The sequence below is a fragment of the Emys orbicularis genome, chromosome 1 (genome assembly GCF_028017835.1).
Source record: "Emys orbicularis isolate rEmyOrb1 chromosome 1, rEmyOrb1.hap1, whole genome shotgun sequence".
Classification (NCBI taxonomy): domain Eukaryota; kingdom Metazoa; phylum Chordata; order Testudines; family Emydidae; genus Emys; species Emys orbicularis.
The window spans coordinates 362,932,858-362,947,408 of NC_088683.1; the positions used below are offsets into that span (position 1 = coordinate 362,932,858).

The 14,551-nt window shown below is 52.5% G+C and overlaps 1 protein-coding gene across 1 annotated transcript; it reads left to right on the forward strand.

Annotated features, from left to right (window-relative positions):
• Positions 1 to 7,563: 7,563 nt before the first annotated feature.
• On the forward strand, positions 7,564 to 12,240 carry ANAPC15 (anaphase promoting complex subunit 15). Its single transcript, XM_065415514.1, has 4 exons — positions 7,564 to 7,705; positions 9,002 to 9,061; positions 10,687 to 10,824; positions 11,770 to 12,240. The coding sequence occupies exons 1-4, from the start codon at positions 7,586 to 7,588 to the stop codon at positions 11,815 to 11,817; spliced, it is 366 nt and encodes a 121-aa protein (XP_065271586.1). The 5' UTR covers positions 7,564 to 7,585; the 3' UTR covers positions 11,818 to 12,240.
• The last annotated feature ends 2,311 nt before the right edge of the window (positions 12,241 to 14,551 follow it).

A 14,551-nucleotide genomic window follows, 5' to 3' on the forward strand; every position in this document is an offset into this window, starting at 1 on the left:
CCCCACTTTGCACAGACGCCACGTACTGCAGACTGTTACCATATACAAATTCACAGTCCTGCCTATAACCCGGCGCCTTCAACTCCAACACCCCCCCCGGCCTTTGGGTTGGGAGAGAAATCAATCAGGCACCAACACCAGGCCCTATCACCTCTTCCTGTGACATTACCCCTTTCACAGATGGGGACACTCCTGAACTTATCTCAGTGCTCTCTGAATGCAGGCAACCATAGCACGAGACTGGAATCCCTCAAGCGGACACAGGGGGAGAAGTAGAATTTATAAATCATCCGGTCGTTGTGATCCCCTAGTCTGACCTGCTGTATAGCACAGACCAGAGACCTGCCCTGAATTAATTCCTGCTCGAACAAGAACAAATCATTCAGAAAAACAGCCGGTCTGGGTTTAGAAGTTGCCAGTGATGGAGACTCCACCATGACTTTTGGTAAGTTGTTGCAATGGTTAGTTACCCTCCCTGTTGTAAATTGACACTTTATTTCCAGTCTGAATATATCGCCTTCAACTTCCCCAGCCATTGGATTGTGTTAGATCTTCCTCTGCTAGATTGAAGAGCCCTCTACTATTAAATTTCTGTTCCTTATGTAAGTACTTGGGAACCGATCAAGTCACACCTTAGCATTCACTTAATTAAACTAAACAGATCTAGCTCCTGGAGTCTCTCTGTGTGAGGCAGGTTTTCCTGTCCTTGAGTCACTCCTGGGGCTTTTCTCTTAGCCAGCTCTAATGTATCAATAAGTTATTCTAGTAGCCCTTTAACTGGGGTGGGGAAGGAAACTACCTTACACCTAGCACTGTCTGATTACTGTTACCTTCCACTCAGCTGGGACCGGGAAACCAGACTAGTCAGTTACACACTAGCACAATGTTATGCTGTGAGGATCACAAGCCCGAAGAGCATGTGAAACTCACAAAAGCCAGTTCACGGGGGAATTTTAAAGGGAAAGAGTAAAAATTATTTCTTTTCATTTTAGGTTACTGGCTTCTGCATCCCCTGAGCTAGTTTCTACAGCCCTTTGAAGGCAGAAGATACAGACCTGAGAGCAACACTTAGATTGCCCTCCCTCCTTTTTAAAAAAATAATGCAGAAAAATGGGAGGCTGACAAATATTTTTATTAAGTGATTTCCTCCATCTTCAGGTACTAGCCTATAAACTACAGATTAAGGGCCTCCTCCCTACAACAGCCTTATAAAGCATTGTCAAAGCTAATTACATTTACACCTAAACTCTAGACATAAGACACCAGCTAGCCTTGATCACATCAGAAAAACACATTAAAACATCAGGGGAACATACCTTACAGAAAGGCCAAACCAAAACAAGTTCTTCTCAGTAGCTTCAAGCAACTGCTTAGCAGAGCAGCTACACCGCTGGAGTTAATAACAAAGCCCCCAGCTCTGAACGCTTTTGAGCAACTCGGGTGCTGTGGTTAACAAGGCTTAGTTTTAATCAGCGCTCATTACCTTCAGAGTTAGTAACAGACAAAGAGCTCAGTGTGTTTGCCTGGAGGGCAGCCTAGTGCCATGGAAGAAGACAATCCAGCTCTTCATTTCAAAGGTCAGATGTCTGATCAACCCTTGGCCAATGATTATACAGTCCAACCTCCTGGGCACTTTTCCTTTGCTCTGTATCTCATGTGAGATAAAGGAGTCATAGAACTTCTTGCTCAGGCCTCTTCCTTCTAAGCTTTCAATAAATAACCCACTCACCTGAGGACTCTACCTAGCCTGTGTTTGCATTGACCTGGGTTCCCCAATATCAGAGAGGTTTGCTATGAGGAGGTGTTTAGCATAGCATGACTCACACACTGTCACCTGCCAGAGCCAGGATGTGAACCCAGGACTTCTGCAGCCCAGGCCAGGCCAGGCCAGCCCCCTGTGCACTAGGCCATGTTGTATCTCTCCAAGCTACTCTATGGTAGGGTGACCAGACAGCAAGTGTGAAAAGTCGAGATGTGGGGTGGGGGTAATAGGAGCCTATATAAGAAAAAGACCCCAAAATTGGGACTGTCCCTATACAATTGGGGCATCTGGTCACCCTACTCTGTGGACACCACTTTGAACCCCTTGGATGCGCTGTAATCGCACAATGGTGAATACGTGAGGCACAGTGAGCTAGTGGTTAGAGCCCCAGAATGACTGACAGGCAAGCTGGCCTGCTCACCTTTGAGCTCTGGGTGAGAAAAACGCCATCGAAGCACAAGCGGTTCTCGTTATCTTCACTCCAGAGATGTTACCACACAAGCAAAAGTACCTGATAAAGTGACAGGAGCAATTCACTTGGGTGAACTTCAGGGTAATCTCTATGGGATCTGGATCACTGCGGCTAATTACAAAGACAAGGGACTTGCTAAAAGCCACGTTTCCATATACAGGAATAGGGATAATCAGAGGACAAGCTGCCCCCTGGCTAAGCTGGTTGTGTAGTATAATGCAGCTCATTCTGTTTTTCTCTTTCCAGTAAAGTCCCCCTCTCTGTTACACTTTTTGGTGTTTCGTTCCTTTGCAAGGGTTAGTTTTATTTTCCTTAATGGTCCCTGGCCGCTGGGCTTTACGCTCCTGGCCAGCTAGCAGTATTGCCGATCTTCTCAAGGGCAGCACCCCTGGATGTCTGGCAAGGGCGTAGGGTGACCAGACAGCAAATGTGAAAAATCGGGACGGGGGTGGGGGGTAATAGGAGCCTATATAAGAAAAAGACCCAAAAATCGGGACTGTCCCTATAAATCGGGACATCTGGTCACCCTACAAGGGCGGCTTGTCAGCCCAAGCACGGGAGGTGCAGTCCACCCAAGAGTTCCCAAAAGCCACAACATCCATTTTGCATGTTTGTTTGTTTTTATTGACTTGATATTGACAGATTTAAGGGCAAATTGGGGGGGGATTTAAATGTCACAACTCACTCTCTGCAGTAGCCAAACACCAACCCCCAGAATTCAAAGCATGTGGGGCTGCGTGAGGCTCAAATCTCGGTATAGCGGTGAGTGCCTCACGTAGTTGCCTTGTTACCATGGCAGTTCACCACGCCCAGGAGGCATTTTATCAGGGCATTGCTGTGGTGACCACAGCTTGGTGAGCCCACGGCAGGATTGCAGCAGTTAAGCCTGGGCTGGATGGAGTTTGCAGCGGGCAGGGATGGGGCTTGCACCTCCTCAATGGGCCCCATGCATGGGCACAAGGAGTCGATGCCAACACCCCAGGGCCATCTCATGCTCCGCCACCCATGCCAACTTGGGTAGCAGTGGCAGCTCCTGCTTCCAGGTCTGCTGCTGCTTCTTCCTTCTAAGTAGCTATTACACTACACATTGGGGGGGAGGAGGGAATTGGTATTTTGTGATTTGTGTCTCACCTATCAAAATAGTCAGGCACCACCACAGCTTGCCCAGCACGGAGTCGCATGGGTGCCAGAAAAGAAGGGAAGAGGCGTAAGCCACCCCTCAGGGGCATGGCTGGTGACGAATTGGGGGCTCTGGCTGCATCACTTCTGAACTGGGGGTGACTTAGTGAAATTGGGTCGTGGGAAACCTCTATGCCCGGGCTGTAGTTAGTCATTGGCGGCATGTATGTGTGGTCTTTCAGTGTGCTGCCCCAGCTCTGTGCAGACGCGGCACACCTCGACCAAACGGCCCAGTAAAACCACAGATCCGTTTCAGTAGCGAAGGCGCTTGGTCAGGTTTATTGTCAATGAAGCACGGTCCTAGTATCCCGTTGACTCTACAGAACTACTGAGCCATGTATGCCCGTTACAAGGGACCAGCCCAGTGAATGGTGGGATTTTCCATTCCCCCCCTAGGCCAGACAAAGACACTCCCTCTGAGACCTCTTTATACCTTGATGCAAACAAGTTACGTGTTGCCTCTCTGATGTGGTTAGTTACCACCCATCACCTTGTACATGTTGGTTCAATGAAAACATTTCTATCCATCACCCTGTCATCCTGACCTTATCTTTAAGAGGGGTAGGCATGTTCCTGTTATCTTTGGGGAATGTGTTTGTACCGTACTTGGTATCGGGGTGTTTTGGTACCACACTTCTGGAATGTGCTTGTGTGAGTGGTGTGACATTCCCCTGGTGTTATCTGGGCTGGTGATCTGCTAGGTCACTCCAATCCTTGACTCTGGGAGCCAGTCTTACCCTGCTCTGCTGTGAGAAGCCCCACTCCGGGGCTGTTCACACACAGCCTCTAGCATGTAAGCTGCTCCCAGCTATGTGAGTGAGCACTTTTGGCCAGCCACTGCTTGGATTGTGCAACCAAATGACACTAGCCAATATCTCCGGTCCCAGACATAACCCTAGGAATCTCCGTCTTGCAGTGTCATTATGCCCGCTGGATGCTGCAAGCTTATATGAGTTTGTCAATTTAACAAAGAAATTGATATGTACCAGCCTTGTTATCCCAAGGAGAGTTTCTGACACGCTTCAAATCAAACACACTGCTTCAGGTAGAATAAACAAATTTATTAACTTAAAAAGATAGATTTTAAGTCATTATAAGTCAAAGCACAAGTCAGATTTGGTCAAATGAAATAAAAGCAAAACGTATTTTAAGCTGATTTTAACACTTTCAATGCCCTTACAAACTTAGATTCTTCTCACCACAGGCTGGCTGGTTGCTCTTCAGCCAGGCTCTCCCCTTTCGTCAGCGCTTCAGTCGCTTGGTGGTGGTGTCTGTAGATGGGAGGTGGAAGAGAGGGGAGCATGGCAAACGTCTCTCCCTTTTATCATGTTCTTTCTTTCCTTCTGGCTTTGCCCCTGCTCCCATTCAGAGTCAGGTGAGCATTACCTCATCGGAGACCCAAACTGACCAAGGGAAGGGGGGTGACTCACTCGAGAGTCCAACAGATCCTTTGTTGCTGCCTAGGCCAGTGCCCTTTGTTCCTGTGAGGCTGGGCTGGGTTTGTCCCGTCCCATACATGCCCTGATGAGGTGTGAACTGCCCCTCTGCTCCTGGAGAGTTTTGCCTGGGCTAGTTTTAAGCCATGAGGATACATTTTCAGCCTCATAACTATATACATGAAATTACAACCTATAACATCACTATAAGAATGCTCAGTGCATCACAAGCCTTCCGAAGACACCCGACATGACAAATTTTGCTTTGGATATCACACAATCATATTATAACGATGAACGTGGGGGTGCTGGGTGTTCCCCCGAGGAACAGAGCATCACAAGTGGTCTGTGCCTACCACTTCTCAGGCATGTTTGTGTTTTTGCAATACCATGTTCTTGCCAGGTTCTGTGAACTTGTAAGCAGACATATTTTATAACAGGGCCTGACTTCTGCTCCCAGCTTGACTCTTACTACCTTTGCTTCATAGCATCAGGGCTTGACCACTACTTTAGTTCAAACCTCGGGCCTCATACCAGGTCTCTTACACCATGCCTCATGTCTCAAGCTCTCTTTCTACTACACCGGGATCCCCCAGGAGTTAGCAGGGCTGTGTCAGGCCAGAGACAGGGGCCCTAACCACTGCACCACCCTGCCTCATCCCAATGTCCACTGTGGGACGTTCAAGCCCCACAATCATCTCAGAGGAGTAAAGAGCATTCTGGACAAGACACCATCCCCTTAGGCATGGTGCCTTCCTAACCTTGCAAATCCAGAGGGGCTGCCCGAGTCTGTAAACCCCATGGGCCTGTTTCTGTCCAAATGATCCGAGGCATTTATTCATGACTAGCCCGGATCGTCAAAAGCACTTTATTAACTGTCTGATCTCCACCACCCGCCCGGGAGGTAGGGCATACAGCTCCTTGCTCATGCCAAGCTCACTAGAACATGCCTGTGTGGGTGCACCAGGTCTCAACCCAGTCCACGCCTTCTGCAAACAAGACACCAGATTCCAGCCGTGACAAACTTTCACAATGTCCCCTGATTGCCGTGTTAGAACTCCCCAGGACTTTGATGGGGTTTATTGCACGATCGCCTTGGCTGTGGGCCTGTGGCAGAGCATTCTGGCTTTTTTATGACAGCAGTAACATTTTGTTGGGGTTGGCTGAGGAACAAAAGGAAATTACCCAACGTATTAAAATACCGTTAACTCTTTCACTGGCCAATTGCTGTTCTGTCGCAGCCTCTGGAGAGATGATAAATACACCTTGAAAATACCAGAGCTCCACTGAATTCCTTGTTGACGCAGCTAAGGACCAGATCATAAAATCATAGATCAGGGTTGGAAGGGACCTCAGGAGGTATCTAGTCCAACCCCCTGCTCAAAGCAGGACCAACCCCAACTAAATCATCCCAGCCAGGGCTTTGTCAAGCTGGGCCTTACAGATGGTTTTACATCAATATTAATACTAATTTAAGTGGTGCTTTACAAACAAATATAGACTCACACACCTGCTCTGAGGGCTACTAGAGATTATCATCACGGTGGCCTAGTGAACAGGGGCGGCTCCAGGCACCAACGCACCAAGCGCGTGCCTGAGGCGGCAAGCCGCGGGGGGTGGCCTGCCAGTCGCTGTGAGGGCGGCAGTCCCGCGGCGGGTACGCCAAAGGTGCGGGACTGGCATGCCGCCGAATCTGCGTGACCGGCGGACCTCCCGCAGGCGCGCCGGACTGTAATGCTTGGGGCAGCAAAAACTATAGAGCCGCCCCTGCTAGTGAAGCAGAGAAGGCATCAGAAGAGAGGAGTTCAAGTCTTGGTGCTGCTACTAGCCTGCGGTCATGTCACCGCCCCGTGCCTCAGTTTCCCCACCGATCGAATGGGGCTAATGACGCGGCTCCCTGTGTGACGCACGTGGCACGCTGCTGGGGGGGGGGGGGGGGGCTGGGGAAGAGCCGGGGCTACCCGGAGGCAGTTGCCCGGGGGGGGGGGCGGGGGGATGTTCTCCTGCGCGCTGGGCGGGTTGGCGGGGGGGGACGACAATTGCAGAGTTAACGTGTCCCGCAGGGGAGGAACGTGACCCCCCCCCCCATCTGACCGGGGGGGGTAATTCCCGCCCGACCCCAGCCCTGGTGCCGTGGGACCCTGCGCGCGGGAGCAGCCCCTCCCCCCGGGGTTTTAACCCCCGCGCGCTGCCCCGCGTCACAGCGCCCCTGGCACGCGCAGCGCGGGGGGAGGGGCATGTAGCCGCGGAGCAGCCCCTGAGGGCTGCCCCGTGACAGGAGCTTCCGGCCCCCCCCATGCGGATCCGCGTTTAGCGACGCAGCCCGACGAGGGGCGGGGCTAAAGCCAGCCACAGGCACTCCCCAGGCGGGGTGGGGGTGGGGACGCGATTTCGCGCTACAGACACGAGCCTCCCTAGCACGGCGCATGCGTGAGCCGAGGGGCTCCCGCGGCTCCCACACTGTCACTTCCGGCGCGCAGGAGAATATGCTTCCGGGTCACGCCATCCTCCCCCCCCACCCCCACCCGCAGTCTGGGCACGGCTCTGGTGTCCGGTGAGTGGAGCTGCCTCGTGCCACTCCGCGTGGCTCCGGAGCTGGCCCGGAAGTCCCGCCCCCCTAAGCCCCGCCCCTCTCGGCCCCAGCCGGGAACCCCGCCCCGTCATACCCCTGGAGCCCCATCCCGGGTGCGACCCCCCCCAAACCACGTGCACCGCCCCCCCGCGCTCCCCCCAGCCATGTCCACGGTCTTCCCCTCGCTCTTCCCGCGCGTCACCGAGTCCCTCTGGTTCAACCTGGACCGGCCCTGCGTGGACGAGAACGAGCTGCAGCAGCAGGAGCAGCAGCACCAGGCCTGGGTGAGCGGCGGGGTCCCGGGGGGCGCTGCCCCCTGGGCCCAGGGACCCTCTGGCTCCGTCGGGCCTGGGGAGCTGGGACCCCCACTGGCGCGTTTCCCCCTCCCATGGCCATGCCCCGTGTTACGGACCCGGCCAAGCCTGGATTGCAGCTCTTCCCCCGCTCCCACGGAGCCGGCCCGGAGAGAGCAGCGAGCAGCATTCCCCGTGCGGCGTGGGCGCAAAACGCCCTCGCCCTCGCGGCGCCCTCCAGCACGGGTTAGCCGAGAGTCAGGCATTCCCTGCCTCCTCCTGCGGCTTCTCCGCGCTTCACTCTCTGCCTCGCCTAGCGCCTGCTTAGCAGGCCTGGGAGACCTCTAAGGACCGCCTGGGACTGTGCTGCCGCGATGGGCGTCAGTGACCCAGTGCTGAGCTGATGAGGCTGGGGAGCTGGGCTGCAGGGAGAGCCCGCCTTCGGGTGCGATGTACAATCAAGGTCCTGGCCGCTTGTGGTCGTTAGATCCCCCCTGACAGTGGTTTTGTGAACCCCAGGGCCTGTGGGTAATCTGTGTAAATTCACAAAAAGAGCAGGAGTACTTGTGGCCCCTTAGAGACTAGCAAATTTATTTGAGTATAAGCTTTCATGGGCTACAGCCCACTTCATCAAATGCATCGAATGGAGCCTATAGTAAGAAGATATTTATACATACAGAACATGAAAAGGTGGAAGTAGCCATACCGACTCAGCAGGAAAAAACCAAACTTTTGTAGTGATAATCTAGATGGCCCATTTCAGACAGTTGACAAGAGGTGTGAGGATACTTAACGTGGGGAAATAGATTAAATCTAAGGTGCCACAAGTGGTCCTGTTCTTTTTGCGGATATAGACTAACTCGGCTGCTACTCTGAAACCTGTGTAAATTCAGCCTGTGGTTTCAGTTGGATACAGTCTTCTCCACTTGCTGGCCTAAGCACATAACACAAGGCAACTTTTTAAGCAGCTGCCACCCAGAAGTGGCTGCATTTCAGCGGCACTTTATCCTTGAATCTTTCGTGACCCAAGCGCTCCAGATTATTTAGCAGCTGGCATAATGGATCAGACAATTGTTCCATCTACTCTGGCATCCTGCCTCTGCCAACGGCCACTCCTGGATGTTTTAAAAGAAAGGGTATAGCCTTATTGCGCAATACCTTCCCAGGGAAAACCAAGGCTGATTTTTATCCCCCTCAGACAGTTGATTTGCAGGGTACTGTGCTGAGGCGTTGTGTAGCATCAGCTTTTTCAGACTGACTTTCCTCTGGCTGTTTTCCCCCCCCCAGCTGCAGAGTATTGCCGAAAAAGACAATAATTTGGTCCCTATAGGAAAACCTGCCTCCGAGGTAAGAATCCTGGCGCCCTTTTCCTGTGCTGTAGGGTTTTGGTTGTTAAGATCTGGAGGTTGTGCGGTTAACAATCCAATGTGCTGGGTTTTTAACTGGCTAAACAGGTGCACATAACTTCCTGCTGAGGATTCTGGGTAGTGTAGTCCAGTAGAGCGCTCACCTGTGCTGAGTAGTACTATAACTACAGCCCCATGAAATTATTTTTATTGGGTTTTTTTTGTGGGGGGGGGAAGGGGGATTTAGTGTTGTTCCATTTTATCCATGTGGGAGGCAGGGGGAATTGGGTCTTGCCCCTGGGGGGAGGTGGGAAGCCCGGAGGGGGTGGGGCATTGGGTCTTGCATGGTGGGGAGAGACCCAGGGGGGTTGCAGGGCAAGCCCACCCCACAGCAGCGCCTCCTGTCCTGCATGACTGGGCCCGGTTCCCTGCTCAGAGCGTTGCAACATGGCGCACAGGGTCAGCACCGCTGAGGTTTGGCCTGGCCGCCCCTCCGTCGTGATGACAATGGGGTGGCCAGGCCAAATTTGAGTGAGTGGCGCTGCAGCCCTGTGTACCTGGGTGCAATGTCCAAAGCAGGGAGCCGGGCCCAGCCCCTTGGGAAAAGAGCCACCTCTGCAAGTGAATTTGTTTAAAAGAGAACTGGATAAATTCATGGCGGTTAAGTCCATTAATGGCTATTAGCCAGGATGGGTAAGGAATGGTGTCCCTAGACTCTGTTTGTCAGAGGGTGGGGATGGATGGCAGGAGAGAGATCACTTGATCATTACCTGTTAGGTTCACTCCCTCTGGGGCACCTGGCATTGGCCACTGTCGGTAGACAGGATACTGGGCTGGATGGACCTTTGGTCTGACCCAGTACGTCCGTTCTTATGTTCTTATGTTTTATTTTGTGTTAGTTCCTATTTGCAAAAAATCCGTGGGGCCCTAACTATAATTAGAGCCACCACTAGAGGGCGTTGGAACACTCTGTTCACATGTGACTGCCAGGGGCTCCTTGGGGGTCAGCTCCTTAGAAGCTCCCAGTGACCTGGAAAATGACGAGACCCTCCTCCCCTCCCTCAGGCTGGGAGCACCAGGGAGGCCATACGCTCAGCCCACAAGGTGGAGGGGCTCACTGTATTCCCACTAGCCACCGCCTCTGGAAAGGAGGTCTCCATGAAGCGAGACCCTGGCGGGGAGGAGGGAGAGATTCCATGCTAGGAAGCGGGGTGAATGGGAAGTGATCTGCTGTACTCTGCGACTCTCCTGTGTTCGTTAGTGGTGCGGTTCCTCCATGGGTCTGATGCTGAGTGGGGAGGGAGTGTCTCCCACCCCCGCCTTACCAGCTCACCACCCTTGGTGCGGAACTGAACTACAGGCTATGGGAGATCTGTGGGCCCCAGCATGTGGGTGGGTGAGCCGGAAGGGCTGCTGAGAGGAGGGAGAGTGCTGTGGGAGCTGAGGGCACTGAGTGCTGGTGCAGGGGGTTCTGGGCCAGAGGATGGGTTGATTCCTAGGGTTGGGGGAGGGAAAGCCCCGCCATGGGAGGCAAGAGCTGCAGAGCCGGGGGAATGGGGCTTAAGGGCCGGCTGGGGAGCGGTGCTGCAGGGCGCTGACAGCTGTGGGTTACCCTGGCGTCTGCAGCATTACGATGAGGAGGAAGAGGAGGATGACGAAGACGATGAAGACAGTGAAGAGGATTCCGAGGACGACGAGGACATGCAGGACATGGACGAGATGAACGATTATAACGAGTCCCCGGACGATGGGGAGATCAATGAGGTACGTTGGGGTGGGGCCTGGTGAACCTCAGCAGCCGAGCCACTCTCGCGTCCACAGATCCCAGCGCGTGGGGGGACACGCAGAGAGGTGGCTGGGATCTGTGGACGCGACACCACCCAGCTACGTCCATCCCCCAGCAGGGAAAGCAGCGATACCCAGGCAGGGGAGCAGGACAGGTCAATCTGGGAGTTTCCCTAGCACCCCCGAACCCCACGTGGGAATGAGCTGCCTGATCATCCAACCCCAGCTCCAGTCTATGTTCCTGACACTGGGCTGATGAAACAACCTGCACAGATGCCTCACAGGACCCCCCATCGCAGGGGTCTCCAGGCAGCTTCCTCTCACTTTCTCAGCCCTGCTGGTAAATCCCTCCCCCTTGCTGCAGGAGCCCTGTCGGGAGCCGGGAGAGCTCCAGGGATTGGTATTATTTCCGGAGACCGGGAGCAATTCCGAGCCGTCTCAGTGACTTTTCCAGTCACCCCCCGGGAGCTGGGGAATATCACTGTCCCAGGGCTTGGCTACACTTACGAGTTAGAGCGCATTAAAGCAGCCCTGGGTGCCCTAGCTCACTCCCCATCCACACTGGCAAGGCACGTAGAGCGCTCTGACTCCAGGGCTACAGCGCTCCTGGTATTCCACCTCGGCGAGAAGATTAACACTTGTTGCACATTGGCTGAAACGCCCGGGTGTCAGTGTGAACAAGGTGTTGCATTACTGCGCTCTGATCAGCTGCAAGTGTCTGACAGACTGGGGCACAAAGATGCTGGTTTGTCCCATGTCACTTAGCAGCGGAGTTGAGAATAGAACCCAGGAGTCCTGCCTCCCATTTCCCGTCTCTCCCTCCCACAACGTGTCCCTTCCAAGGGCCAGCCTCACTGTGGGCTGTCTGCTGGGAATGGACTCGGGAAAGCTGAAGGACTATCCTTCCTGTGTCGTTTGCCCAAGGTGGACATGGAAGGAGCTGAGCAAGACCAAGACCAGTGGATGATCTGACCCGGCTGCATCTTGACCAGGTTAAAGGCTGCTGGCGTCCGCTGGAGCTGAAGGAGGGTAGGAGAGCTCTCCCTTCTGGCTTGGCATTGCCTACGGGCATCAGATGGGACGGCTCGTCAGCACAGGGTCTGATGGACAGCAGCACTTGGAAGCCCTGGTTAGGGGAGTGTCCCTACTGCTGTCTGTCTCGTGATTATTTTGTGAACAGAATCTGGCTCAGCCTCAGGCCCCACAATGGAGCCAGCTGGAGAGAAGCTTTCGGTCTCAGCGCCTGCCCATGTTACCTGCGCCAGGGCAGCTGCTGCTAACATACAGCTCTACATGGGATCACGGGACGACCGGGGTGGGACAGAGCAGCCGGGGCTGGCTTTGTGCGTCTCTGGCGCTCACAGAAATGTGGGGGGTTTTCAATAAATAACACTTCAAAACAATTATTTGAGGTTTTTTAATAGTAGTATTACAGTAGCACCTGGAAGTTCATTCAGGATTAAGGCCCCAGTGTGCTGGGTGCTGTACGTATATTTAGTAAGAGACCGTCTCTGTCACTTCATATAAAGGGGCATCGCCCTAGCATAGAGCCAGTGACCCAGGGAGCCGTTCTCATTTCACCTAATGGAGAGTAACCGGGATGCTCACCTGTCATTTCATTCCCAAAGTGACACATCAGAGAGCGCTTTACAAACCCCACTGTAACGTCAGTCTATCGCGCTGGGCCCAGGAAGTCCCCGGCAGCCAGGCAGTTTAGCTCAGCAATAAGTGGCCCGTCAGTGGCTTTGTTACAGTCCAAATAACAGACAAAACCAACATGTTTCTCATGGGTTGGCTCACACGGCCACATCTGGTCAGCAGCCTTTGCAGTCAGGATGCCCTGAGATAGGCCCCCGATTGCTGGGAGGCAGGAGCACAGTGCACGAGTCGTGTAGATATGGGTGTGACGTTACGCCCCGTATTCTTCATAGAAATAGGGTTATGATATGAATATGGTATAACTAAGAGAGACTGCAAGATGGGTCTTGTACGATATCAGTGGAAAGGTTATGATTTACTGAATGTGTTTATCCAATTTGTATGCATGTATCATTGCTGTATCTGAAGCTGGGAATATTGACCATGTCTCTGTATTTCAAATGGGCTACTTTGGATGAGGCCAAACAATGTTAGTGGCTTATTGAGGAAATGCACGCAAGAGCTACCCCAGGAACTGTGTGCAATAGAAACCTCTCAGAGATAGCTCTACAGAATGGGAATTCTTTGACCCAGGTCACAGCAAAAAAGCTTTCCAGTATGTGGGGGGAAGATATAAAAGAGGGACAATGACAACGTGAGGGGTCCTCACTCTCCCTAGAACAACACAGCTGAAAACACCTGAGGAACAAAGACTGATCTGGGAGAAGTGATGGTCCCAGGCTAAGATCTTTAGCTTGTGTAAGAAAACCTGGGAAAGCCGAGGCAACTTGTGCCTTAAGAATCTGCCAGCCCGTTTGTCACTGAGGGTGAGAATTTGTTCATTTGTATCCTACCTATCTAGTGTGTTAAGCGCAGTCTGGGGCTTTTGTTCATTTACTAAGGTAATCTGCTTTGTTCTTTTGCTGTCCCTTTAACCTTAAGATTCATCTTTTGTGCCTGTCACAGTGGGCCCCAGTAATAAAGCTCACTTTGGGATCTGCTTGGCCCCAAAGGCAGGTGTTTGGCTCCATCCATTAGAGAGGGTGGGGCGAGACACCAAGTTTGGCTCCAGGCCCAAAGTTGGGGGGTGGATGGATGTGGGGCTGGGTTGGTCCTATCTCAGGCTCACTACAGTGTGCACAAAATGCTTAGCACTTAGCCAAATACTTCAAAGGGCTTTCAGTGGCAGTGCAGTGGGTAAGGTACTTATCTGCCCCAAGTTAACAACATACGAACGGCCATAGTGGGTCAGACCAAAGATCCATCTAGCCCAGTATCCTGTCTTCCGACAGTGGCCAATGCCAGCTGCCCCAGAGGGGAGGGAATGAACAGAACAGGTAATCATCAAGTGATCCATCCCCTGTTGCCCATTTCCAGCTTCTGGCAAACAGAGGCTAGGGACACCATCCCTTCCCATCCTGGCTAATAGCCATTGATGGACCTATTCTCCATGAACTTCTCTAGTTCTTTTTTGAACCCTGTTATAGTCTTGGCCTTCACAACATCCTCTGGCAAGGAGTTCCACAGGTTGACTGTGTGTTGTGTGAAAAAAATACTTCCTTTTGTTTGTTTTAAATCTGCTGCCTATTAATTTCATTTGATGGCCCCTAGTTCTTGTGTTATGAGAAGGAGTAAATAACACTTCCTGATTTACTTAAGTCCCAGTCTTATTAATCTCTCCTCATACAGCAGCAGTTCTCATCCTAATTTTTGTTGCCCTTTTCTGAACCTTTTCCAAGTCCAATATTTCTTTTCTGAGATGGGGTGACCACATCTGCATGCAGTATTGAAGATGTGGGCGTACCATGGATTTATATAGAGGCAATATGATATTTTCTGTCTTCTTATCTGTAACATACAATAGTATCTGAGCTCATCACAAGCCACAATGGATTTATCCTCTCACACCCTAGGCACAGCAGTGCAGTTATCCTCATTGTACAGAAGGGGAACTGAGGCATGGGGAAAGTGGGACCTAGCCCAAGCAAGTCCGTGGTAGAGCAGGAAATTGAATTCAGCTCTAAGTCCCAAGTTAGCACCCTAACCCCTGGACCATCCTTCCTCACTG